The sequence below is a fragment of the Urocampus carinirostris genome, chromosome 16 (assembly GCF_059441175.1).
Source record: "Urocampus carinirostris isolate Australia breed hairy pipefish chromosome 16, RoL_Ucar_1.0, whole genome shotgun sequence".
Lineage (NCBI taxonomy): Eukaryota > Metazoa > Chordata > Actinopteri > Syngnathiformes > Syngnathidae > Urocampus > Urocampus carinirostris.
In genome coordinates this window covers 31,125,179-31,150,608 of record NC_142364.1, presented here as the reverse complement: position 1 = coordinate 31,150,608, position 25,430 = coordinate 31,125,179, and the positions used below count along the sequence as shown (strand labels likewise).

Here is a 25,430-nt window from a genome sequence, read left to right as displayed (position 1 = left end):
GGTCTCTGTCTTCCAACTCATCCTTTCTACCAAATATTCTCGTGATTTCATTTTTCTTCCCTTTCACAGTTACTTTTTTCAGGCATGTTGAAACAAATAGCACACAACAAGATTAACAACGTGCCCTAAAAGAAAAGAAGGATGACAGGTTAAAACTTTAGGCCTATGGGAGACCTCAATTATATCTTGCGATGGAGGAATCTGCCACATTAACTGTGAAAATTTGGAGGCCTGCCTCACTGAGATAAAAGAATGGATGTCACTCAACTTCTTGCGCCTTAACTCTGAAAAGACCAAAATGTTAGTTATTGGTCCATCTAAATGCCGTGACTTGTTCTCAAAAACTGCTCTGAACATTGACAAATGTAATATCACCCAGAGTGACTCAGTCAAAAATTTAAGTATCATATTTGACCCAAATCTGTCCTGTTTCCATCTTCGCAACATTGCTAAAAATGGTTGCAGGGATTATAATTCATGCGTTTATTACCTCCCGTCTCGATTACTGTAATGCACTGCTCTCCGGTCTTCCGAAGTCCAAAATCAAGAGCCTTCAGCTGGTACAAAATGCTGCAGCGAGGCTTTTAACTAAGACAAGAAAGTTTGATTACATTACCTCGATTTTAGCAAACCTGCATTGGCTCCCTGTTAGCTTAAGATGTGATTTTAAGGTTCTGCTGGTCGTATACAAAATCTTGCTCCCTCATATCTTTCGGATATAATTTCCACCTATGTTCCGGTCCGGAGCCTTCGCTCTGTAAATGCTGGTCTACTAGTGATCCCAAGTGCCAAGAAGAGATCTGCAGGTTCAAGAGTGTTCTCCATTTGGGCACCTGTGCTGTGGAATGCTCTTCCCCCTTAAGATTCGATCTGCAACCTCAGTGGAAATGTTTATATCTAAGCTTAAAACACACTTCTATTCTATAGTATATGAATAACTTATGTTTTATGTTGACAATATCTGTGTATTATTTGCCCTCATGTAAGTTTTAGATGGGGGGATGGTGTCATAATAGTCTGTAATAATAGTTTGCAATGGTCTGCAATGATCTGTGCAGCTCTTTGAGACTCTTTGTGATTAAGGGCTATACAAATAAACATGACTTGACTTGATTTCAACTCATTATTATGCCTCATTGTAACAGACATTTGATTAGCCAATTTAGGAATGTGTACATGGTTGCTTTAATTTTAGATTGTTTATTTTGTTTGTAACCTATTATCCTCAAGTTCTAAGATATTTTTATTTTGTTTATTTTATAAAAATTACTTGCTGAGAAAAATAAAAGAAGTAATACTTAAATGGGCAAAGATAATCTGCCTATGGAACAAAAAGCTTTTTTACTATGTTTTTTGTAGTAGAATAATAATAAAAAAATATCAAAAATGATGTGCAAGATTTTTCGTGAATTGAATTTAATCTGATACTTTTTTGCAAAGTAATCATGAACAGTTTCAGCAAACAAAATAAGTTAATATATTTCCCTGTGCTAAGTATTGGTATTCAGCAGATAATTGGTGTTTTTTTTTTCAAGTTTTAACTGTATTTTGATCTTGTTTTTCTAGAAAAATAACGAAAACAACATTTGGAAAATGGATATTACAAAATGTTTTCTGGTAATTAATGCTTATCTGGTTTCATTATCCCGTCATTGTTCTTTTTTCTCTCTCTCTCACTCTTAAAGTGACACTGTAAATCTTTAAGGACATACTGCAGCTGTGGTCTATTGTCCAATTTTCAACCCTTTAAAAAGACGGATGGCTTTGAAATTTCCGTCGACTCTTGGAAAACTAAGTAAATGGTGGAAAATTGTCGGTTGATTTAATCTCTGCAGACACAGAAATATAAAAGCTGTAAATGCTTCTAAATATGTGTTTAACTTCGACCTTGTTGCAAAAGACAGGCTTCATCTTGTTATCATAAATCACCTCTCTTCCTCCAGAGTCCTCATAAATAAAATTTCCAATGTCGTTTTTGCTTCAGACTTTGGACTGCAAACCAAGGTAATTGGTCAGGTTCGGGCTGGGTTTAGGCTTTGATACCCATGGGCCTAGGTTGGATTTTTAGGCCCGATCATACCTCTGTTTTTTTTGCAGCTCAGCTAGCAATGACATGTCAAGCCAAGTCAAGTCAGGTTTATTTGTGTAGCTCTTAATCACAAAGAGTCTCAAAGGGCTGCACAGACCACAAATTATTGCAAACCACAGAATATTATGACACCATAACCGGATCTCTAAACCCTACACGAGGGCAAATAATACACAGAAACAAATAATACATCAGTTCTTTAAATTGCCATCGGAGTGAATCTTGTATTGATAAGACAAAATCTCACCATTGCTGTTGTCGGAGTGCGTGGGCGAACTGGTGAAACTGGGCCGAGGGATATGGATGCGTCCCACCATGCTTGGCAGCTCTTCGGAGACCTTGACCTCCCTCTTCTCCTCGTCAGCCTCTTCGCCGTTGTCCCAGGAGCTGCTTTCTGACGGATATTCATAGGTGCTGTGAAGGCTTGACTCGTTAAAGGAGATCTTCAGCTGGATGAGACACAGTTCAAGGAAAATTACCCACCTGTTTTATTTGTTTGTGAAACAGGCCTCCAAAAAATTCATTTTGTCAACTGGCAGACAATAATTCAAATAACTGGTTGATTACGTAAAGGAATACTGTGTGAGATTCGACCAGTAAGTGTTGCTGTATTTGGTAGTGCATCTGAAAAAGAGTGCTAAAAAGCACAAAGAATACAAACTACGGAGACTCAAAGTGACCAAACTACACAGTTTTCCGGTCATTTTTTTTGCCCAGCCTCTCGCAAGGTTTTTGTCGGTACCCATAGTAGGAAGATGGCATACAGCTTCCTCTAGATGAGCTTCATGTTCTGTAACAAAAAGTTTATATTATCTGATAATTTAAAAATTGTTTTAAATTATTTACGTGTTTTTTACCGGTAGGAGATGCTAAATATTACACAGAGTCCCAGGATTAGATATGTTACTCCAATATAAACACGTAATAAAGACTTACAAGAGAGAATTAAGAGAGAAATAAAGTCCAGATAAATAGAAAAAAATATTTATCATGTAATGATTGGAGACTGACCTAAGTTGTAGGTGTATCAGAACAATAGTGCAATGAAACAGGGGTAGTTTAATGACATTTAGCAACAATATAATTCCCAAATAGGTCAGGAAATAAGCAGTAAATACCCATTTTCTATACAGTGATGTTACAAATAATAGCAGTGCAATGTGACCAACCAACATGTTTCAGGTTTTAGTATATTTGTTATTGTTACATGCCAAATAAGTTACCAGTAGGTGCAGTAGACTCTCAGAAAACAAACAAGACCCAGCATTCATTACAGGCACGATCTGAAGGCTGTGAAATTAGGCAAATAGTTCAAAGGGGTGGGTAAAAATAGCAGTGTCTGCTGTTGACTGTAAACTAAAAAATATTTTGTATTTCCAAAAAAGGTAGGATTTATTAGTCCTTATATTTAGTTGCATGACCACAGTTTTTTATGACTGCTTCAGATCTGTGCGGCATATAGTCAAGCAACTTGTGGCCCCTATTAGTCGTTACTTCACTCCATGATAGCAAAACAACATTCAACAATTCATTCACATTTCTTGGTTTTGCTTCACAAACAGCATTTTCATGTCGCCCCCACAAGTTCTCGGTTAGATTGAGATCTGGGGATTGGGCTGGCCACTCCATAACATTATTTTTGGGGATTTGTAACCTAGACTTTGTTCGTCTACTGGTGTGTTTGGGGTCATTGTGTTGTTGAAACACCCATTTCAAGGGCATGTCCTCTTCAGCATAAGGCGATATAACCTTTTATCTTGCAATAAACAATGTGATCCATAATCCCTGGTACGCGATAAATGGGCCCAACACCAGAGTCAGAGAAACATGCCCATACCATAATACTTGCACCACCATGCTTCACTGTCTTCAATGTGTATTCAGAGTTTGGGGGTCGTCTCACACACAGTCTGTAGCCCCTGGATCCAAAAAGGTCAATTTTACTTTCATCAGTCCACAAAATGTTCCTCAATTCTTGACGTGTTGATGTTTTCTTTGGCGAATTGTAACCTCTTCTTCACAACCCTTTTTTTAAAAAAGGGACTTAGCGTGGGATTCTTGAAAATAAATTTGCTTCAACAGTTGTCTTCTAACTGTCACAGCACTTACAGGTAACTGCAGACTATTTGATTGTCCTGGAGCTGATCACTGGCTGAGCCTTTGCCATTCTGGTCATTCTCCGGTCCATTTTAATAGTGGTCTTGTGTTTTCTTTCACGTGTCTCTGGTTTTTCTACCTATTTTAAGGGATTAGAGATCAATTTAGCTGAACAGACAACTATTTTTTTGAACCTATTTATAGGTTTTTCCCTCTCCAATCAACTTTTTAATCAAAGAACGCCGTTCTTCGGAGCAGTGTCTAGAACTAACCATTTTCCTCAAATGCATGTTCAACCTGTGCTGGCTTCATCATTCTTAAATAAGCGCCAGGTGATTTACACCTGTTTTTGTCCTTTTTCTTTCCCAAAATTGATGAACTCAGAGATTGGATGACACACTGCTATTTTTTTGAACACACCCCTTTGAACTATTTGCCCAATTGCAGGGCCTTCGAAGCGTGCCTATAATGAATGCTGGGTCTTGTTTTCTGAGAATCAACTGGACCTACTGGTAACTTCTCTGGCATGTAACCATAAAAATATACTAAAAAACAGGGTTATTCTGGTTAGTCACATTGCACTGCTTTCATTTTGAACAGAATTATTTTTTTACAGTCTTGTTCGCTAGTTAAATGTGGTGATGGCCCTGTGGAAAAAACTCCCTGCCCTTGTTAGACCTTGTTTTAAGGGCCCTATAGTGCCTATTGGAGGGCAATGGGTCAAAAGAGTTGGAGGCTGAGTTGAGAGGAGTTTTTATAATGATGCTGGCTCTGCTGCAGAAGCAAATCACTGACGTCTATTTGCTGTTAGTGGCACCGTAGGTGTCTGTGTGTTTTAATACTCGTTATCAATACAGCAGCCTTAGTGCATGCTTTGTTGTTGCATAATCTATCAATCTGTCCATTTTGTAATGTGTATGTCCTCATTGTCATTGTTGTCATGGAGCATTTGCTAGCTGCTCTTGGGCAAAAGGCCAATTACAAGGCAAAGTTTGAAAGCCCACTTGCTGTCTAATACATATTGTCATTTGTGATAATCAGATTGAAACAATAATTTATGACCGGAACCAAAAACCCCAATTAGCCAAACATTTGAATGTACACATTAAAATCTGGTGCACATTATTTACTTTCTGGAAATGGGTTATCATATTTGTGCAATCATTGATCAGTCGTGCCCTGCGATTGGCTGGCAACCAGTTCAGGGTGTCCACTGCCCGAAGATAGCTGGGATGGGCTCCAGCACCCCCGTAACCCTACTGAGGATAAGCGGTGCAGCTAATGAGATGAGATTGATCAGTCGATACATTTTTACTGGTGACCGCAACGGGTATTGAACCGGATAGCAATGGTAAGAGCACACAATCTTACCCACCAGGCCTCTAAGGACATGGATGGTTGTTCACTATTGCATAACATTGTATGCAATGGGAATCAAACCCAAATTGCGGCGGGGACAGTGCCGAATCCTATCCATTTAACCACTAGGGATAAAGAAAACACGTGTAAAGGTATAAGGTCTTATCTCATTATGACATTATTTTAGTCACAATACCAGATAAGTTAAAGAAAAGAGAAAACAAAAGTTATTGGAAATCTGTAGAAAAACTTTTTTCACATGTTATCAGCTCAAACTAAGCATTGTAAGTGACAAACATGAGCGACCATGCGTTTTTGTATTTTGTGCATGACTGAATCACTTCCCACAACGCCTTTTTCTTCATTCAGTTCTGAATAACCAAATTTCTTCACACAATGCCTTCCTCTTCATTTCGTTCAGAAACTTGTGCAATTTGTAAAGACTTTCCAGATCGGTAATACAGTACTGTATTTCAATGGTCCCCAACATATTCTGTACCACGCACAGGTTTAATTAATGTCAGACAATATTCTCGTGAGGCGGCCTAATAATAACGTCAACATTTAGGTACGGAGACTAAAAATAGTGTAATGATGAGATAAAACCTAATGCCTTTTCATGTGTTGTCTGTATCATTTACTGGTCTAGTTGATAGGATTCAGTGCGCTCCCTGCCTGAATCCGGGTTCGATTTTTGCATCCAATTTTTGCAATTTTAATCAGTGATAAATGACTGATCAATCAATGCACGAATACAGTAAATTTGTATATTTCCGTGCAACCTTAGCCCTTACTGTAGTTTTAATTTAATGTGCTTTGTATGTATAATAAACATCACAAATGATTAATTCTTGGTGCGCCTTATAATCCGGTGTGCCTTACAGTGCGTAAATGACGGTACTTGATGGACAGATAGCTTTACAAACAAAACCTGAGCTGACTTCACCAAATCTGCTGCCATTATTTGACTCCAACCCTGACATTGTTTAATCTTCTCATGCTTTCATTATAGCGAACGAGAAAAACACTTTATTGCTTCCTTACAATGCCATAATTACACAACCTTATCACTCGCCCCAGCCCAGTCATTTGATCTCGCCCTTAACAGAGCCGTACTTTGTCCAGACACCCGTGTGTTCCGCCGTGATGGAATATATGCAGAAGGTGGGACAGGTGGTTTTTATATAGATGGTCTGCCCCGCGACGGTGCGTGCTATCAGACATTAGCAGCGTTTAAGTGGTCTGCAAACAAAGCTCTGCGTGGTGAAACTGGATTTTGCACATGAGTAAGCCAACTTGAACACGCTCAGAGATTAAGCTACATGAGCACTTTGAAACAAAAAAATACTATTGATAGATTCTCATTAGCATAGCTCTAAAACAGAATAAAACAATTAAACAAAAAACATGATCATTTAATAATGTATCAAGGGACACTGTAATATTTAACCACTAGAAGTTGCTGTATTTTGTAGTGCAGGGGTCGTTAAAGTTGAAAGTGATTTTTGTTACTAATTAGCGCAAAGGGCACCCAGTTGGATATGCCTTTCTGAGATTACTTATGTTATTACTATGTTGTTATGTTATTACTAGGTTAATCATTGAAACAGGGTTAAATAAAATTAGTTTACCACGAATATCATTTGACAAGAAAATCCCAAGAAGCCAGCACTGGTGAGCTATCTTTAGAACAGGTCTGCAGGCCCCTCAGCCGTGGGCATCATGTTGAAGACCCCTGGTGTAGTGCAACAGAGATAAATGGTGCTAAGCACAAGAAATAATGCGAACCTTTGAGACTCAAAGAGACCAAACTGCACCAATTTTCTCCTTTTTTTTGCCCAGCCTTTAACATTTTTTTGGCAGGGTGGCGGAGTGGGATGTTACGCTTAGCAGCAAGATGGCTGAAATCATATTAGCTCCCTCTAGTTGCCTCGTGTGATGTCAAATAATTACAATTTTTTTAGGTCTACAAATATTTTTAAAACTGCATGCTTGTATGATAGTTTATGTATTTTTTTAATTAATCAAATGTAAATGTATATGGTCTGCATTTAAATAAGGCTTTGCAAGGCACTGAAAGGATCCCAAAGCGCTTTACACTTCCCAATTCACACACACATTCAGACCTGCTTTTTGAAGTTAAGGGTTCGCAATCTTGCCCATGGAAACTTTAACATTTAACTCAGAATTGAACCTGCGACTTCTCAGTCCTAAGACCAACGCTTTACCTCTGATGCTATGAATGCTTTATTTTTTCACCACTGGGAAGCACTGAATAAAACACGAAAGCTTTATTTTGTGTTAATAAATTTCACTACGATCAAAATTCTATCAGTAAATGATTCATAAAACAACACTAAACTCCACTTTTTATGTGACAAACAGAACAGTTGATGTTAATCAATTACAGTCATTTTCCAATTTATAATCAAAAAATTATTATTAGTTTTTTTCTAAAATGATTGTTATTGGCATCCAAAGGAGTCAGCTGACTGCTCTTATAAGTCTGTACTTTGCAACAAAGACCTAAATCTGCTCTAATCTCCATCACAAGGCCGCAAGCCAACCGGATGCCTTCAAATTTGACACATTAAAATGAATAATAGCATATCATATGCATATGGTAAAAGGCACAGGTATTGCCCTCAATTAATTAACACATAATTCGGGTTGGAGAGGAGGGACTTTTCATTGGTTAAACCAGTGCTTTTCAACCTTTTTTTCAGCAAATGCGCCACTGTAAATTGTTTCCAAATCAAAGTACTGTGCCTCTGAAGTAGCACGAAGCATTTTAAGTTGAGAAACTTCCCAGTGCTGTGCAATCAATTTCTGATTTATAAAACTTTGGAATGTTACAATATTTAACGATTGCCCCTTATAATTTTAAAGGGACATTGTGTATTATTCAGCGCCTTATAGTGGTAAAAAAAAATTCTTAAAAAAAAACAATAAGTAGACATTTACGCATGCATTTAAAAAAAATGTAGGTGGAGAATTTTGCATTTATTTTACATATCATCGACCTCACCTAAAGGGAGCTGACATGATTGTCCACTATCTTGTCTGCAATCTACCCCAAAAAAAAAAAAAAACCTTGTGAAAAGTTGGGCAAAAAAAATTTGAAAAAAAATGTTGCGGTTTGGTCTCTTTGAGTCTCCGTAGTTTGTATTCTTTATTGTGCTTTGAAGCACTCCTTTTCGGTTGCACTGGACAATTCAGTGAAATCTAGTGGGTAAATATTACACAGTGTCCCTTTAAAGGTGGGGTGCGCAATTTGAAACTTTGCTACTCTCTGCCGCCATTTCCTGGCCTAAAGTCATGAATTCAGCCTTAGGAAGCTTATTCATGATCTACGTGCATGTACATGCAAAATTCGAACGGGGTGGGCCTAGAATGTCAGTTCGGTTTCAGGCCGGGTTTCTCTCTTGCTGATTTGTTTGTTTAACTTTCCTTCTTGTGGTAAGACTTAATGTAAGTATTGTCAACCACCACTAAATGCAGCCATCACTTTAAGAATGAGTGCCAATGCTCGTTTACGGCAGTGGAAAAATGTGGTTGAAATCCAGTTGTATGCAATGCCATGTTGGTTGATCTGTGAGTTCCAAAATAAACAAGTGTTCATCTTCCATTAAACGGTGAATTCATGACACACTTGCCATTTGTTCTGTTTCTTATACTTTGTGGACGATACGCACTAGGGATTTTGAGTTTCTTTTGCAGCGCAAGCGTGCGCGCTGGGCAGCGGCACTCTGGGGCGGAGTCGGCAAAATCACCCCTACTGATCCCAAATTCTCACTAATAAAATAGAAAAACAAATCGATCCCTCAAATTAGGTCGGTTTGTCCGTCTCGGGCTGGGCTGCGCTTTAATACCCATGGGCCAGGTTGGGTGGGATTTTTTAGGCCTGATCCTACCTTTAGCATTTGAACTTTACGAGAAGCACAAGGAAAATGACAAACTATATGCAGAATTTCAGAATCAGCTCCCATTGGGTGAGCATCTTGTTATGTGGAATAAATGCAAAATCCTCCACCCACCAGTATTTAAAAAACACATGTTTATATGATAGTTCATGTATTTTTGGTCATCATTCAAATTGATATTGTTTAGTTTTTAACGAGGGAATGTTTTTTTTTAACACTAGGAGACACTAAAATAATACACAATGTCCCTTTAATTACATTCCTTTAGGAAATGTGTCAAGCAGCTGCTAATATTTGACTGTTGGAACTAGTAGCAAATGTAAATATTTATTCTGAAATTGACAACTTGTATTCCAGAAAAACTGCTAAAATCCCTCACTTATAAAATGCTAGTCCTTTCTTATTTATGTGTGTGTGTGTGTGTAGATTTTTGTCAAGCCACTACTACAGTTGATCTTAACTTCAGGTGATATTGCATGATGATGAGACAGTGGTCAGCAGTCCACCGTGAGTACTAAACATGTTCAATGGCCCCCGTTTGGCAGACAAAGGACGAGAAGCTTACAGTTGAGAAAATGGAAGTCATAGTGTATAAAGAAAATTACAATATAAAAACAACTTACCCATGTGAATAGAGTACTGTACTGGTATACGTACTTTCACCAATGTATCAGTGGAAAAAAGTCTTGCTGAAAGACATGCTGAGTAACCCTTGTCTATTTTTTTAAATGTTTGTTGCTTGAGTGGACTGCATTAAATATGTATGTGTTAGAGTGACTACTTCTGTGCTGAATGCAGGATCTTTCCTCAGGAGGATGTTGAAAAAAAAACAACCCATAACGGTTTCAAACTAGAAAAAAATGTTGATTTTAACAACCAACAGAATAGGCATATGTTGAAAAAAAAAAAATGTAACGGTTACATACTAAAAATAGACATAAACAAAATGCAGCATGGGGGTTACTAAAGATGGAGAATAGATACTGCACAAAATTGGCTAAAAAAGATATTGTCTTAGTTTACTGTTTGGACGCAAGAAATGAAATAAAATTAAGGTAAACAGAGCCAAGAACAGAACTGCAGGTTCGAGAGCGTTCTCCATTCGGGCCCCGATGTTGTGGATCGCTCTACCTCCTGAGTTTCAATCTGCAACCTCAGTGGAAGTGTTTCAATCTAGGCTTAAAACACACTTCTATTTTATAGCCTATGAATGACCTACATTTCATGTTGACAATATCTGTTTATTATTTGTTATTGCAACATCCATTGCAGGCTGGTCATCCTGGAAGGGGGAATTCCTCATGTGCGGTCCCTTTTCAAGGTTTCTTCATTTTCCTCATGTTGAGGTTTTTGAGTCTTTCCTTGCCCTCATGTAGGTTTTAGATCAGGGGATGGTGTAATAATAGTCTGTGGTTTGTAATAATCTGTGGTCTGTGCAGCCCTTTGAGACTCCTTGTGATTATTGTGATTAAGGGCTATACAAATAAACATGACTTGATTAGGTGAAAGAGGAAGTAATGGGATTGGGTCAGAGGCCGAGAGAATCAGAGACAGACAGAGAGAGCAACAAAAACAGAGAGACTGACTGACAAAGAGAACATTTTTAAGTTTATTTAAATTTTCATGTACCTTTATATGAGTTGTTGCTAAGCCCAGTTTTATTTCCTGCACCGTTTTTGGTTTAAACGAAAGATTAGTCATATTAGATGTGTGGAAATTCCATTTTACATACTGTATGAATTGTAATTTGAATTCTAAATTAAGTATTGTAAATGTTCCAGAGAGTTATCAAAACTTTCATTTGAATTTATAACAAAATGTTCTTTGTTTCTTTTTGAATTATTACAAATCTCTTACGCCAATATTTTAGCTTTTACAGCAAGCGAATATTGGCTCCAAATATCATTTATCGGCCTACTCTTAATACTACTAATTGGTATCAGCCCTGAAAACCCCATATCAGTCCAACCCTCACAAAAACTTAAGACAAACCTACAAACTAAATACCAGTCTATGGATAAATTAAGCTCAGCATTGAGACCACTGCCTCTTTCAAATTTCCTTTTATATGGTCTTGCAGTTCTTCTCTTTTTCTCATTTGTTTACTGCACCTTAGAGACTACACTGAGGAAGTTAACAGTGATGTCATTTTGCGTTTGGTTGATAGATCCAGAAGTGAGTTTTTCTGTCCCCATGCTGTGTTTTAAGGCCCAACTGCGAAGGCAGAACAGTGTGCTCAGTCAATGGTCTGGGACATGGGTCAACTAACAAGACTTTCATTGTGCTGCTTTTGTTTCATATTTTTCAAAGAGCGGCTCGATCAGAGTGAGAGTGGAAGTGGAAACTAATGTGCCAGTTGAGGGTCTCCCCTTCCTGGAGCGAGTTCAAGAACAGCACAAAATCTCATTAGTTATTCCTCCTCTCACCAAAACAGCAACATGAAAGTAGATCCAGAAAGAGTTCCGATTGACCAGTGAATCAAATTATTGAAAGAATTTGTCATTTTAAAAGAGACCCTGTGTAATATTTAACCGAGAAATATCACGTTATTGTGTAGTGCATCCGAAAATTAATTAATATTAATAAGTACAGACACTCCAAGTTACAAACCACATTTTTGTAAGGTTTTGGGGGTAACCTGTAGCAGCAAGATGGGAGACTATTATGTCAGTTCTGTTTAGGTGAACTTCATGTTATGTAACATAAATACAATCATGGGTATTTTAAAGAAAAACATGATTATATGAGGGCAGCACGGCAGCGCAGTGGTTAGAGCTTGTGTGGCACAGTTCTGAGGTCATAAGATCAAACCCCTCTGTGTAGAGTTTGCATGTTCTCCCCGTTTTTGCGTGAGTTTCCTCCGGGCAGTTCGGTTTTCTCCCACATTCCGAAAACATGCATGTCAGGTTAATTGGCAGGTCCAAATTCTCCCTAGGTGTGAATGAGCGAGTGAGTTGTCTGCCTCTGTGTGCCCTGCGACTGGCAGGCAACCGATTCAGGGTGTCCCCTGCCCACTACCCGAAGATAGCTGGAGATGGGCTCCAGCACCCTCGCGACCCTAGTGACGATAAGCAGTGCAGATAATGGATGGATGTTTATATGATAGTTCATGTATTTTTGCTTGTTTTTCAGATCATAATATTTTTTAATGAATGACATTTTTTACCCCTGGGAGCCGCAAAATACACAATGTCCTTTTAAAAATTTGAAAATGATGCTAAATCTTCAAATTGAGTGTCGATTTTTAGAAGGCACATTTGAATAACCCAGAGCTTTTAATGATTAGTAGTCAATCGTAGATAACCGTTATTACTGATTTATAATAAATGGTTCTTGTCTGAAAAATTGGCATTCACTACAACTTTGTTAAAAAATGTATTACATTGTAAAGAATATCAGCTAAAGGAAAAGGCTTTTTAAACATCAATTGAAAAATACATTGACAACATAATCTACCTTCTAAACAGAAAATGTAGCTTAATTGTATTATATAAATGCTACAGCACCCTCGCCAACCTAGTGTTGGATAAGCGGTGAGGAAGATGGATAGATGCTATTTTATAAATGCACTGTTAGTTTTTTTCCCCTTGTTTTAAAGTAAGATAAGAAACATAATGAGCAGGATTATATAAAATATGGCTCAAAATAGGTTAAAAAAAATCCTTTTGTGAACCTAAGAAGGTCAAAAATTCAAACGAGGAGATCATAACAAATCAATTCTCTTAACAGTCTGCTTTGTCTTTGCAGGGGATTTCATTCCGGGATAACCAGTGTTGCACGTCTTTAATTGGAGAAAAGTGGTTACTAATGAAAACAAGAGTGCGTGTGTGTGCACACATACTATCACACACAGGCGCTGAATTCTTGATAATCTGGTTCAATTTAAGAGTTAAAATCTCTAACACTAAAGCAGCACTATTTGACAACTGGTTCATGTATTATGAATGTATAACTTTCATCTGACTTGGTGTGCACAGAATCAGTGGAATATTTCTTCATTGGGATTAGACAAATGGAAATGCATGAATGAAAAGAATACAACAAAATAGTTAACCAGTGCTGAATCAGTCAAAAATAAATGTCTTCTTATTGTGGGCACGAGAAGGTGTCTGTTTAAAGAAGATGTGCCCATCAATGTGATTAGAGCTAATCTCCTGTCGGCGAGATAATATTAGACCAGCAAAACATTTACATCAGCTGAGGATTTTAACTGCAGCAGCATTAGCGCTTGAGGTGAACAATAGTAAAGTGTGCATGTGCTCATACACGTGATGCAATATCATCTATGTAATTGTCCTTAGTAAGTATATGGCATCAATGATTTATTGTGCCGCTACAAACATGACATATTCAGGACATACAATATCAATCGAACCAATTACAATATTATTATATTTCTTCTGTATTTGAAGGGACAATGTGGGGAAAAACTTCAATCATTAAAAATAAACTAAATTTGATTCAGATAATAAGGAAAAATACATGAACTATCATATAAAGATTTTTGAAAAGTAATCGTAGGTTAACATTAATGTTACATAAAATGCATGTCACTTACAGGAAGCTTTAGTAGACACTCAAAATAAGGAGTGAAGACATGGATTATGAACTTGCATGGAGGACAGTGATAGAAGCCTTCAAAATGAGAAATTTGAACCTGTTCTAAAGGCCTGCACCTCAGCCCTTTCTTTTTATTACATCTCCTGGGTTACAACAGTAGATCTGCCCTGAAGGTGAGGGATTCAAAGAACAGAAAGATGATTGGCCGATAGTGACAATTATGTAATAGTCAAAACAACTAAGAATGGTCCGCAATACTGTAGTAGTAAAAATAACGAACTGGCATTCTATGAAAACTCCTTTGTAGGTGGTCCAATATTAAAAACAGACAAAATTTACAACGGACATCAATATCTGTCATCTTGCTGCTATGGGTACCAAAAAACCTCCAAAAGGCTAGGCACAAATTTTTTTAAAAGTAAAATGGTGTGTTTCTGTCACTTTAAAGCTCCATAGTTTGTATCTACCCTTATTTTGGGTGACAATACACCATACAGTGACATCTAGTGAACAAATAATCCACACGGTCCCTTCAATTCAGGCATACCTGGTACCATCCAAAATAGGGATAGGAACAATAGCAGGTATCTTTGTGTTGATACTGGCCTAATACTCGCAACAATTGCCTCCCTTTTGAAGACCATTTATAACCATGAACTAAGAATTAGAAAGTCTAGCAATAGAAAACTGCCGTTGTTTTCATGAAATATAAGGGAAAATAATATTTAGAGATATAAAAGACTTTAAAATAAATCACTCATTTGCGGGAAGGAAATGTAAGGTACTCATGGTATCGTCACTTGGTATCTAGTTTGGTCAATAACTGAGCATTTTACATACATTTTAATGATGTTTAAAATATTGAATACCTTCAACAAGTGTTCTGAAGATGTGCACGGTCTCCAAGGCCTTTAATTCTTTTCAAGAAGTCGTTAAATGAAGTAATTAAACATGGTAAAATCTGCAATTTAGAGCAGCCATGTTATTTAAAGGATGTTACTAATACCTGTTCTAAAACATGGTATTTTCTAGGATTTTATGAGCCCATAAAACATTCCAGTCCATTATTTTACAAAAGTATTGGTTTTGAGAGTGAGAACAATGCAAAAGCATCTTGAATACATAGTCCCTGCCATGGATTTTCTTTTCTGTCAACAACTGGAAGCTAACATTGATGCCAAGTTCATTCTATCTCATTTGAGGGTAGTAGGGCACTTTTTAATGTATTTTTTCAGTGAGTGGACATTAATCTGTTATGTGTCCTCTTTCTTACAGTACCTTAACTTCTTACAGTAAAGCCGCCGCTTTTCATACTCTTGTTATGAGAAAGTAGAGATACAAGATATCTTTCGAGCAAAAATTTACCTACAAAAGAAAATCCAAGTTACAAAAATTTCCACATGCTACTTAGATCAGTGATTTCCAACCACTGTGCCGCGGCACACTAGTGAAATTATACAATATCACTTTTTAAAATTTTAAATTTTATAAAACATTTATGAATCATTTTCTGCAAATATTTTGTCATTGTCAAGTGTCTATGCTGTAAAAACTGGGGGTATTATAGATTATATTGTAATTAAACATACTGTTCAGTGTCATTTTATAACATTTTTTGTTACTGGTGTGCCACAAAAATTTTCCAATGTAAAAAACATGCCCTGGCTCAAAAAAGGTTGAAAAACACTGACTTAGATGGTTAAGTGCTCGATACGGCTAACCGCCAGCCTGAGCCCCTTCCAGTTAGCACATCTGTTTCACCATTATACGTATAATCTTATTTATGTTATTATTATTGTATGTTCAATTACTATTTTAATGTGTTTTAGTAATCAAGAAAATGTGTTTTTAAACGGACTGAACAATTTCAAGGCAGTGGAATATTTCAAACGCTGCATTGATCAAGTTTTGTTGTTTTCCTTTTTTATTTAGACTTTTGTTCATTTAACCTAATCATTGTATCGATTAGATTTCAGTTGATTGTGCAGCCCTTGTCGCTATTTTGTTGCTTAGCACATACTTTGAGCTGTACTTATCTATAGTCATTTTTGTGTATATTTTTGCCAGATTGGTCTCAAAACAATCATTTTTGTGTATATTTTTGCAATTATTTGGTCTTTTTGTGGGTAAAATTTGTTCGAGATGCGAGAAAAATCTAGATATGAGCTCAATCCTGGAATGAATATATATAGAGGGTTCAATGTAGTTGCTTCTGTCTTTTGGTACACAACTATTGAAATGGTGCTCAAGTTTTACAAGAAGTAAGAAAATGCAGTTAGGTATCAGTTAAAAACGTATCCTTTTGTCCCTTAACTTATTCATCAGAAAACAATGTTTACTCAAACACACATTTCTTTAACCCATCCCATTTTTTGGCATCGCAATCTGCAGCACAGATTTTAGTGGATGCTCTCTCAGGCAGGTTTGCATAGCTCGCTTTTAGCGGAGAAAGTGAACATCTGTGTTTACGCGTTCAAGTCTCAAGGCAATGCGAATCGATGCTCTTGTGGTATTCTCTGTGGAGCATGTGTCTATGTTTATCTAGAATAGAATTACTGGTTATCGTAGTGACGAAATATAGGATTGGGTAATGAAAATGCTTCTGATGAGAACCTTAAACCCAAATGTTGGTTTAAATTATTAGCTTCTGTATTGACTTTTCATTAAGATTCTTATGGTGTAGCTTCATGAGAAATGAAGAGTCAAAATCAGGATATCAAAATCTCCTTGGCTCTGAGGATCCAGACTTTCTGTTCTTAGGCGGGCCCGTACAGTAAAAGAATGTCATCTCCAAATTTTTACCCAAAATTATTAACCTACCCAACATATTGTAATCATGGACGACAAGAAATCCTTTCTAAACACAACACATTTTTTCACAATTTGGGGGATAATCATGTTTGGCATTGAATGTGTTAACTGGTTTGTTTAAACAGATGAGGGAATTCAGTTTTACACCTGAACCAACTAACTAAGATATACAAACTCAACACTGCCCTATAGCGGCGGAAGAGAGCAATTGATTTGCATTCATTAAAAAAATAAATAAATAAAAAGAAATGACCAAAAGACTCACTTCTTTTTTTTACAAAAATTTAGCGCTTAATGATGGTCACATAGGTGGATTGGAACTTACAACTTTTAAGCTGGGAGAATACAACTATAGCAAATAGCAATGCTGTCCCATCTTAAGTTGGATCTAACTGTACAAAAAAAGCTGAACTGAATTGTGAAATCGAAGGTAGGATATTTAAGAGTTTAATTTTACAGTATGTATTCAAAGCTGGTTCTGATGACCAAAAAAATAAAATAATTACCAATAAGTTAATTGCATCATTTAGGCAAATTAGTGACAAGCTATGGGTAGTTCACCATCCATTAAAACTCATCTAAGATCCGTAATTCATGAATGAAAGTGATGTATTTTTTAATCAATATGAGTGTCTTTCAATAAATAATTGTCATTATTTCAAATCCCTTCCAAAAGGATTGACTGAAGTTAATATTTTGTTTTGGGGCATAACGCCTCCATCAGTCTCAAAAAATGTATTTTTCCCAAATTATTCATTTATTAATTTTAAACATGAAATAGAAACTCATTAGGTGTATTCATATTCCAACACGAGATTTGATGTAAAATGCAGGAATTTTTCCTCATACAGTGAATGCAGTTGACATATTCAGGCATGGTTGTGTGTTACAGCTTTTAAATCAAATATTTTTATCTTCTACCTGTGCTATAGTCAGCCGACCTCATTCAACATTGTTTGAATATTGAAATGTGTAACTGCATACAGTATATAGTCATAATTGCAAGAATTTTCCAGTACTTTCTGTTTGATCCGTTTAATATTAAGGTTGATTTGATCACTTGGAGGAGACACAAAGTTCCCTCCCCGTCCTCAACATTATTTCAAGTCCCTTCCAACAAAAATAAGGTTGCATACTTTCGAGCAATGTGAGACATCAAGACTTGGGAATAGTCCAACCTACAAAGTCTTAACACTTTGCACTCTAAAGTACAGTTCCCTAACACTATTTGAATTAAAAGGAAAGATGGCATAACTATATAACTGTAGACATACCCGTCTCAAAGACACATAAAACACTACCAAAAGATGTCACTGTCAGTTCTCCATGGCTTATGAAAGCTTATAAAATGTCAGTAATCCTGCATCAATTACAATGATCTTTTTTTTTTTAAATGTTATTGCGTCAAAAGTGCAACACTAACTCAACAGTCTCCCACTCAATTGTTGTACTGAATATAATTTTAGTCCTGGTCTGCATGAATTAAGCTTTTTGATCCCATAATTTAGATCATGCATGTTATAATTCCAAGCGCAGTAGACCACTTGAGCAAATTGAGGCACAAGCAATGCGCTCCTAGCCTCAGTGTCTTTGAGACTCAATCAACCATCACTAAAATAGGTAACGTATTTTCCGCACTATAAGGCGCACCGGGATATAGGGCGCACCCCGAAAAAATAGTTTTTGGTCCTATATTTGACATACATAAGGCGCACCGGATTATAAGGCGCTACAATGGGAACGTCGACAAAACAGTCAGATAGTTCAGTCAAACTTATTACCCCCTTAACATTCCGAAAGCTTCCAAAGAAGCAAATACGTGTCTCAGACATGTACGGAAAAAGTGTCTGTACAAAGTTCCAAATATCATTCGGAAGGTTAAAGTCTTGGGATTCAAGAAATGCCAACCATTCCTTAGTTTCTATTTTCTTTTTCGCTCGCAACTTTACTGTGCATATGACAATAAACACTTGGAATTGAGTTTAATTTAAAAATAGACACTCCATTGCATCCATTATCTGCACCGCTTATCACAGAAACATCGAGTTCAGTCTGAAACAAGATACAGGGAAAATATATAGCCTGAGTAGCTCACCGAAGTCGTTGTGTTCAATAATAATGCGCAGCCGTGGTCCTCTTATATCCGTGAGTGTAGAAAATCCAGGAGAATAAAATATTTACAAATACAGAATAGTAAAAAATGTTTTCTGTATGCCGTCAACCACGTGCTATACATATTCATTTTTTTCGGCCATTTGCAGGCTTTGTTTTGCCGTCCAAGCCTATGCCAGCCTGTAAATGATAAAAAGGATCCGCCCCTTGACCTCCAAATAACTTTAGCCAATAGTGATCGATTCAACTGATGATTGACACATCTTTTTCGGCCAATTGCTGGCTTTGTTTTGCCCCTTTAGCCTATGCGAGCCTGTAAATGATAAAAAGGATCTGCCCCCTTTACCTCCGAATAACTTTAGCCAATAGTGATCGATTCAAATGATGATTGACACATTGGTCAGCCAATGAAACGCCGGTATATAAATCCCAGCATACACCGCAGACTACTTCGCGTTCGGGGGAAAATCTAGTCGGCGGCTGCTTGCATTAGTTGCAAGACTTTGCGACTTAATATTGATCCATATATAAGGCGCACTGTATTATAAGGCGCATGGTCAGCTTTTGAAAAAAATATAGGCTTTTAGGTGCGCCTTATAGTGCGGAAAATACGGTACTTAATATTCTGTATTTTTATGTATATCAATGGAAAGAATGTGAGAAAAATTGTACCACTTTAAAAAAACAGTGGTTCTCTAATACAGATTTTCAAATATTTCCTAAACATCTCATAACGCATAGATCTTAATATACAGTAAACCCCTACTATAACGTGGTTCATCTTTAATGGTCTTGTTGTTTCGCAGATTTTGAGCCAACAACGTGTTCTGTATTTTGATTGTCTACAGATAAATAAATGTTTACAGGTAAAGTATATTGACCTTTTGCGACTACAAAAGCTTGTCACTTTTTGCAATACTTACTACGTACGTACTCATGATACTCCAACTATTTTTACCCACAAACCAATTCCTCAATTTACACATCCAAATTAAACAGCAGTGGAAGTTATGTATCAAAAACGCTACACTTCTTTTTGAATTTCATCGCCGTCAATGGCAAGTTGCTGACGTTTCCTTTAATGCTCGAGAAACAATAACAGGTGAATGCAATTTGGTTTGTCACTGTGGCAACCATGAATGACAACAACACAAAATGACACATTTTTAGAGCCATAGCAGATATTTTAAAAGAAAATTCAACAAAACTCTCAAATCTACTTTCAATAAAAAAGTAATTTTTTTTCACTGTTTGACGTTTGATGATTTCATAAAATACATTAAATAAAAAAATAAGAAGAAGAAGGCCTGAGCCCGTGTCCACAAATATCCTATGTAAAATTTGTCTCCAGCAGTTACTTAAGATCTTTGAAATTAAATTCTACCGTTGGCTTTGTTGTGAACATTGGTTTTAAAACAACGCGCAAGTAGAGTTTATTTGTAAAAATGTCATTAAATACTGCAACTGACAAGGATTCGTAAGTTTTTATCTTTAGCTATGGGGCGTCTTGGGAATCGCATGGTCATTATTAGTCTTCCATTCTGTTTCATAGGTGGGAATCCTCAATATCTTTGAAATCTACAAACATTTGTCTTGAAGGAACAAGGCAAAACCAGCGCCACTTCCAGGCTAGCCAATCAAAAAAACTTCAGTGAGCAGCCAGGCTAACCGGGAACCAACAACGAAAAGCAGAGATGACTGTGGCGATAAACATGAATACGCCTGGGAAAAAAACCAAGGAACATTGCAAAACCAGCGCTAATGCCAGGCTAGCTTGCTAAACAACAGCTCCTCTTTGGCGCCAACGAGCGCCAACCAGGAGCTAACAAGACGGGAAATCCCAACGTAAATGGGAAGCTTTCTGGGTCAAAGTTATACCAGCCGTGACGCATGTGGCGAAAAACACAGACGAAAAGCCACAATCGCCTACCCAAAAGGAGGCGAAGACAGCGTAAGCAAAGATCTAATTTATTCAAGCAGAAATGTGAGGTATGCAATCGCTGTTCACTACAATCACTGTCTGTTGTGTTAATGGGATTCGTTATCTTGAAAGTGTTGTGTTCCTTCAATGATGACACAGTTCTACAACAAATAAGCGAGATGAGTCAACATTGATACCAAATTTCTCCCAGCGCATGGAATTTTTTGCAACATATTTGCATAATTGTGAGGAGGAACACTACACGTTCTGTAGGTAATTGGGAAAAAAAATGGTCAGGAAATACCTTTAAGAGGACCGCATTTGTCGTTTGTATGAATCCTAATAATGTCAGATGGCCACAGCTTATTACGATGCCTTATTCTCTGGTCGCAGTGCTGATGTCACACAATGCTTGAGCCAGACAGAGAGAGCACAAATTTATCCGGGAAAGCTAGACAAGATAGAATGGCCGCAGCCTGTGTTGTCCTGGCGACGGGCACCATGGTTATTTGACAAGGGGGGCACAAAGGGAGAGTGCAGAAAGGCAGACCCTCAGGAGAAAGATAAAGAGCAGAATAGAAGCAATCATATTGTCAACAATGTTTTAACACCATCACCAACACTTTGCTTGAACAAGAGACCTGATTGATAAATGCGTTTCTATTAGAGGTAAAATGAGGATATTCAGACAGATTTCCCTCGACACAGACCTACGTTTTCATACAATTCATTGCCACTTTTGTTTTTTTGTTTTCGATTTTCTGTTATATGCACAAAAGGTCGGAAGACAATCTTAGTTTCCCTTTTTATATTGGAATTATGAATATTCAAAATAATTAATAACACGTAATTTAACTGTTACCATGCAATAATAGCGAATTAATTACGAACCTACATAGTAATAGTGGTAATGATAATGACCATACTGACTCACTGTAAAAACATTATTGCATACAATATCATTTTGGATTTCAGTATTTTCTCGTTAAAGTTTTCTGCAAATTCATAAAATATCACCAGTAATGCATTATTTTCATCAATGAAGGAGATATTTAATAAACACATCATGAAAGTGTTTTAAATAAGTATTCGCGATTATTTTTGACGAACTCATTATGTGGAATCAATACTGATTTACTGGTGATTTAAAAGATTGATTAAATGCAACTATTGCTTTCAGAATTTAATAGATTTTAGCCTTATTCTACGAAACCAATTATTGTCAGTAATGCCATTTTTGATAAATAGATAGATAGATAGATACTTTATTCATTCCCGTAGGGAAATTCACACTTACAGCAGTATCCTTGTGTTAAAAAATAAAATAAAAGATATAGAATACAAGGCAGTGGCGCAGTGGTTAGCGCGTGTGCGGGCACAGTTCTAAGGTCTTGGGAACCTCCTGCGTGGGTTCAAATCCAACTACCGGACTTCCTGTACGGAGTTTGTATGTTCTCCCTGTGCTTGCGTGAGTTTCCTCCGGGCACTCCGGTTTCCTCCCACATTCCAAAGACATGCATTTCAGGTGGATTGGCTGGTCCAAATTGTCCCGAGGTGTGAATGAGCGAGCGAGTTGTCTGTCCCTGTGTGCCCTGCGATTGGCTGGCAACCAGTTCAGGGTGTCCCCTGCCCACTGCCCGATGATTGCTGGGATGAGCTCCAGCACCCCTGCGACCCTACTGAGGATAAGCGGTGCAGCTAATGAGGAGATGAGAATACAAAAATACCCAATATAACGTGTTGATAAAGAGCATTTAAATAGTGTTACGGAAAATACACACTGTAATAAAAATAGGGTAATATGCAAATGTAGGGGTGGGGTTTAATGTGGGCTTTTACTCCCCCGGGTGGAGTTAAAGAGCCTCATGGCATGAGGAAGAAATGCTTTTAGCAAGAGGTTAACGCAATGATATCAGTTATGTGAGAGTTTTTTAGTGCAAAATGAAGATTAGTTGATCAACTTAAAGCAAAATGAGCAACAAATAAATCAGGTCCCTCCAGGTGAGGCTCACGTATGTTATTTTAATAAATGCATTAGAAAAAAACAGAACAAAATTATTGGAAGGCTTGACTTGGTGTTAGAAAATCGTGATAGTATTGGTATGCTATTTGAAACTGAGGTGTGCACCTAATCAGAATCCTTCGTCTCACTATCGCCCTCTGGCATGAAGCAAGCGAATTGCATGTCTAACTTTTGATATGCAGACGATCAGCACAGCAATACGTTACATACTAATTGTAATATATCCACAATTAAATGAGAAAATTCAGTGGTTTTAAAAAAATAAAGAAAATGTGAAGTTAAATGAGAAAGAACTTTAACACTGAATACATAGAAACATTTAATGTATTTTTCATTTTGTATTCCTATGATGACAGGTCTCAACGGATTGTACGTCACGGGGAAACACATGCAATAAAAAGAGTTGTGATTAAATGTTTCGTGAGTTTGATTCATTGGGGTGGATTTGCTCCTATCAGAGGTTTTTCACCCATATTTCCAGAGTATTTGTATGTGTTTTTTCATATAAAGGAAGAACACTCTTCAAGCAAGTGGTAAGTAATATCCTGCAAGTACTTGAAAAGTGTCCTTTATGGTTTGCATTTACATAGCGCTTTACAAGTCACTGAAGACTTCCTAAAGCGCTTTACGATGTGCTTCACACTGCATTTTGCCTTTGGCATTAGGTGTATGGGGGCACTCTTTGGAGTAAACTGGTGTGGCTCCATTGGCCTCATGTGTCAAACATGTTGATACAGGTTAATAATTAGATTTAGTGCTAGGTTAGCAATGTTTGAAGAAAAAAGCATGTTTTAAAAGTAAAAGAATGAAAAAGATGCAATTATTCTTGTAATATGTTTACTTGTAAAATAAACTAAAAACTATTTTAATTGTATTTTAAAATCAAGGCAAAGTAGTTTCAGTTCTGACAAGTTTCTATTTCACCAAACAACTGGGTTACACACAAAATGGCAAGTGCTACCTAAAATGGTTCCAGAAACGGGGTAGAAGGAAGTGAAATAAAGAAAAGTTTGGGCTGTGTTTCACCAATAACACATCAGCGACTTTTAAATGTCAACATTAAAGGTTTTTCCATTTCTTGTATGCTCCACCCAAGGCAAGCACAAAGAGCCTTTTTTTAGCTGAGACAGCGCCTATCAGCTTTTACCTTTTCTTTAATCACAAAGCTTTACAAAGGCTACAGTTAAGTAGATAAAGGTGGGCGATATGCCGATATTAAATCAGTCTAACCATGAACGAGATCGTGATCTTATAAAAACTGCAAAATTGAAAAGCCTAGCGCCAAACTGATGGGGAGTTTGGTAATGATGCCTTTGCCTGCAAATCGCCAACAGTGCACCTGATGCCATATTCAGCTGCACCGTTTTTCTGAGAGTTTTTACGTCAAGTTTTCTGATCATGTGACAGTTCAATAAGGCATTACAAAGACAATCACATTCTCCCTTAAGAAAACGCAAAAGAGGGCTGCGTCACGTAAAAAGTAAGCCCTATATTTCTAGACGACAGCGCCAGGGCAACCATACTGCTGAGAAAATTGCTATATTGCAACACAGACGTTAAACATCTTCTTTCTGGAATTTCCCACTAGCTGCGGTAAAGCCTGCCACACACTTGGCACCAAATTGCAGAACGCCAACGGCGCGCAGCCCCCGCACACCTTGATGCCGTTTTCAGCTGCGTTACTGTTCAGTTCTGCTCAAAGTTGTTTACATCATGTTTTCAGACCATGTGACCATCCAATATGGCGTTTACCAAGACAAGCACGTTTACTACATCGTCTGTGGAAAACGCGAATGAGGGCCGAATTGCGTAAAATATGGACCAAATATTCCTAGATGACAGCGGTAGAGCAACCATACTGGGTACAATAGTGCCAGATCGCAACACCGACATGTCTTTTTTGTGTTGCTGTCATTGGTGGTTGCCGTGGTAGTGGATCAAACTGCATTCTTGTGTCATTGTTCCTTAAGAATTAAAAGAAACTCCAGTGACCTGAATATTACTTCAATGATACAGAAAGAGAACTGTAGCGTTTTTGATGGATAACTAACACTGCTGTTTAATCTGGATTTATAAATTGAGAACTTAAATTGTGGGTGAAAAAGTAGAAATATCGTGAGTGTTTAGTAATCTAATCTACCTAATCTTAATCTAATCTACTGTATAAATCCCGATTTGTGTGTGTTTTATAAACTTCGAAATGGCTGAATCGATTTTGGTGAAAATGTACGCATTTGTACTTTAGGTCTCTGTAATTGTCTTTAGCTATGCTTCTCGTCAAAACACTCCCAATAAATGATAACAAAATCGATAAACATCTGCGTTTGCGTACAACCTTCAATTTGCTCATCTTATGGATAATATGAATGTTGGCAAAAACATTGACTAACTTCTCCTCTAAAAGGGCTTCATAAATATTTTCAGATGTCACCCCGATATTAGAGCACATGCGCTGTGGAAAAATGCAGCTCACAGTTTTTCTTTGTCCTCCGCACATTTAGGGAATTTTACGACCAAGCTCCGAAATTATCCAAC

General features: G+C 37.3%; 1 protein-coding gene across 1 annotated transcript in view; it reads right to left on the bottom strand.

Moving 5' to 3' along the window:
* Nucleotides 1-25,430, bottom strand: part of tprn (taperin) — a 55,117-nt gene that overhangs the window by 14,510 nt on the left and 15,177 nt on the right. Inside the window, exon 2 of the mRNA XM_088356174.1 lies at nt 2,337-2,538. Coding sequence (XP_088212300.1) covers nt 2,337-2,538 — 202 coding nt within the window. The remainder of the gene's footprint in view (nt 1-2,336; nt 2,539-25,430) is intronic.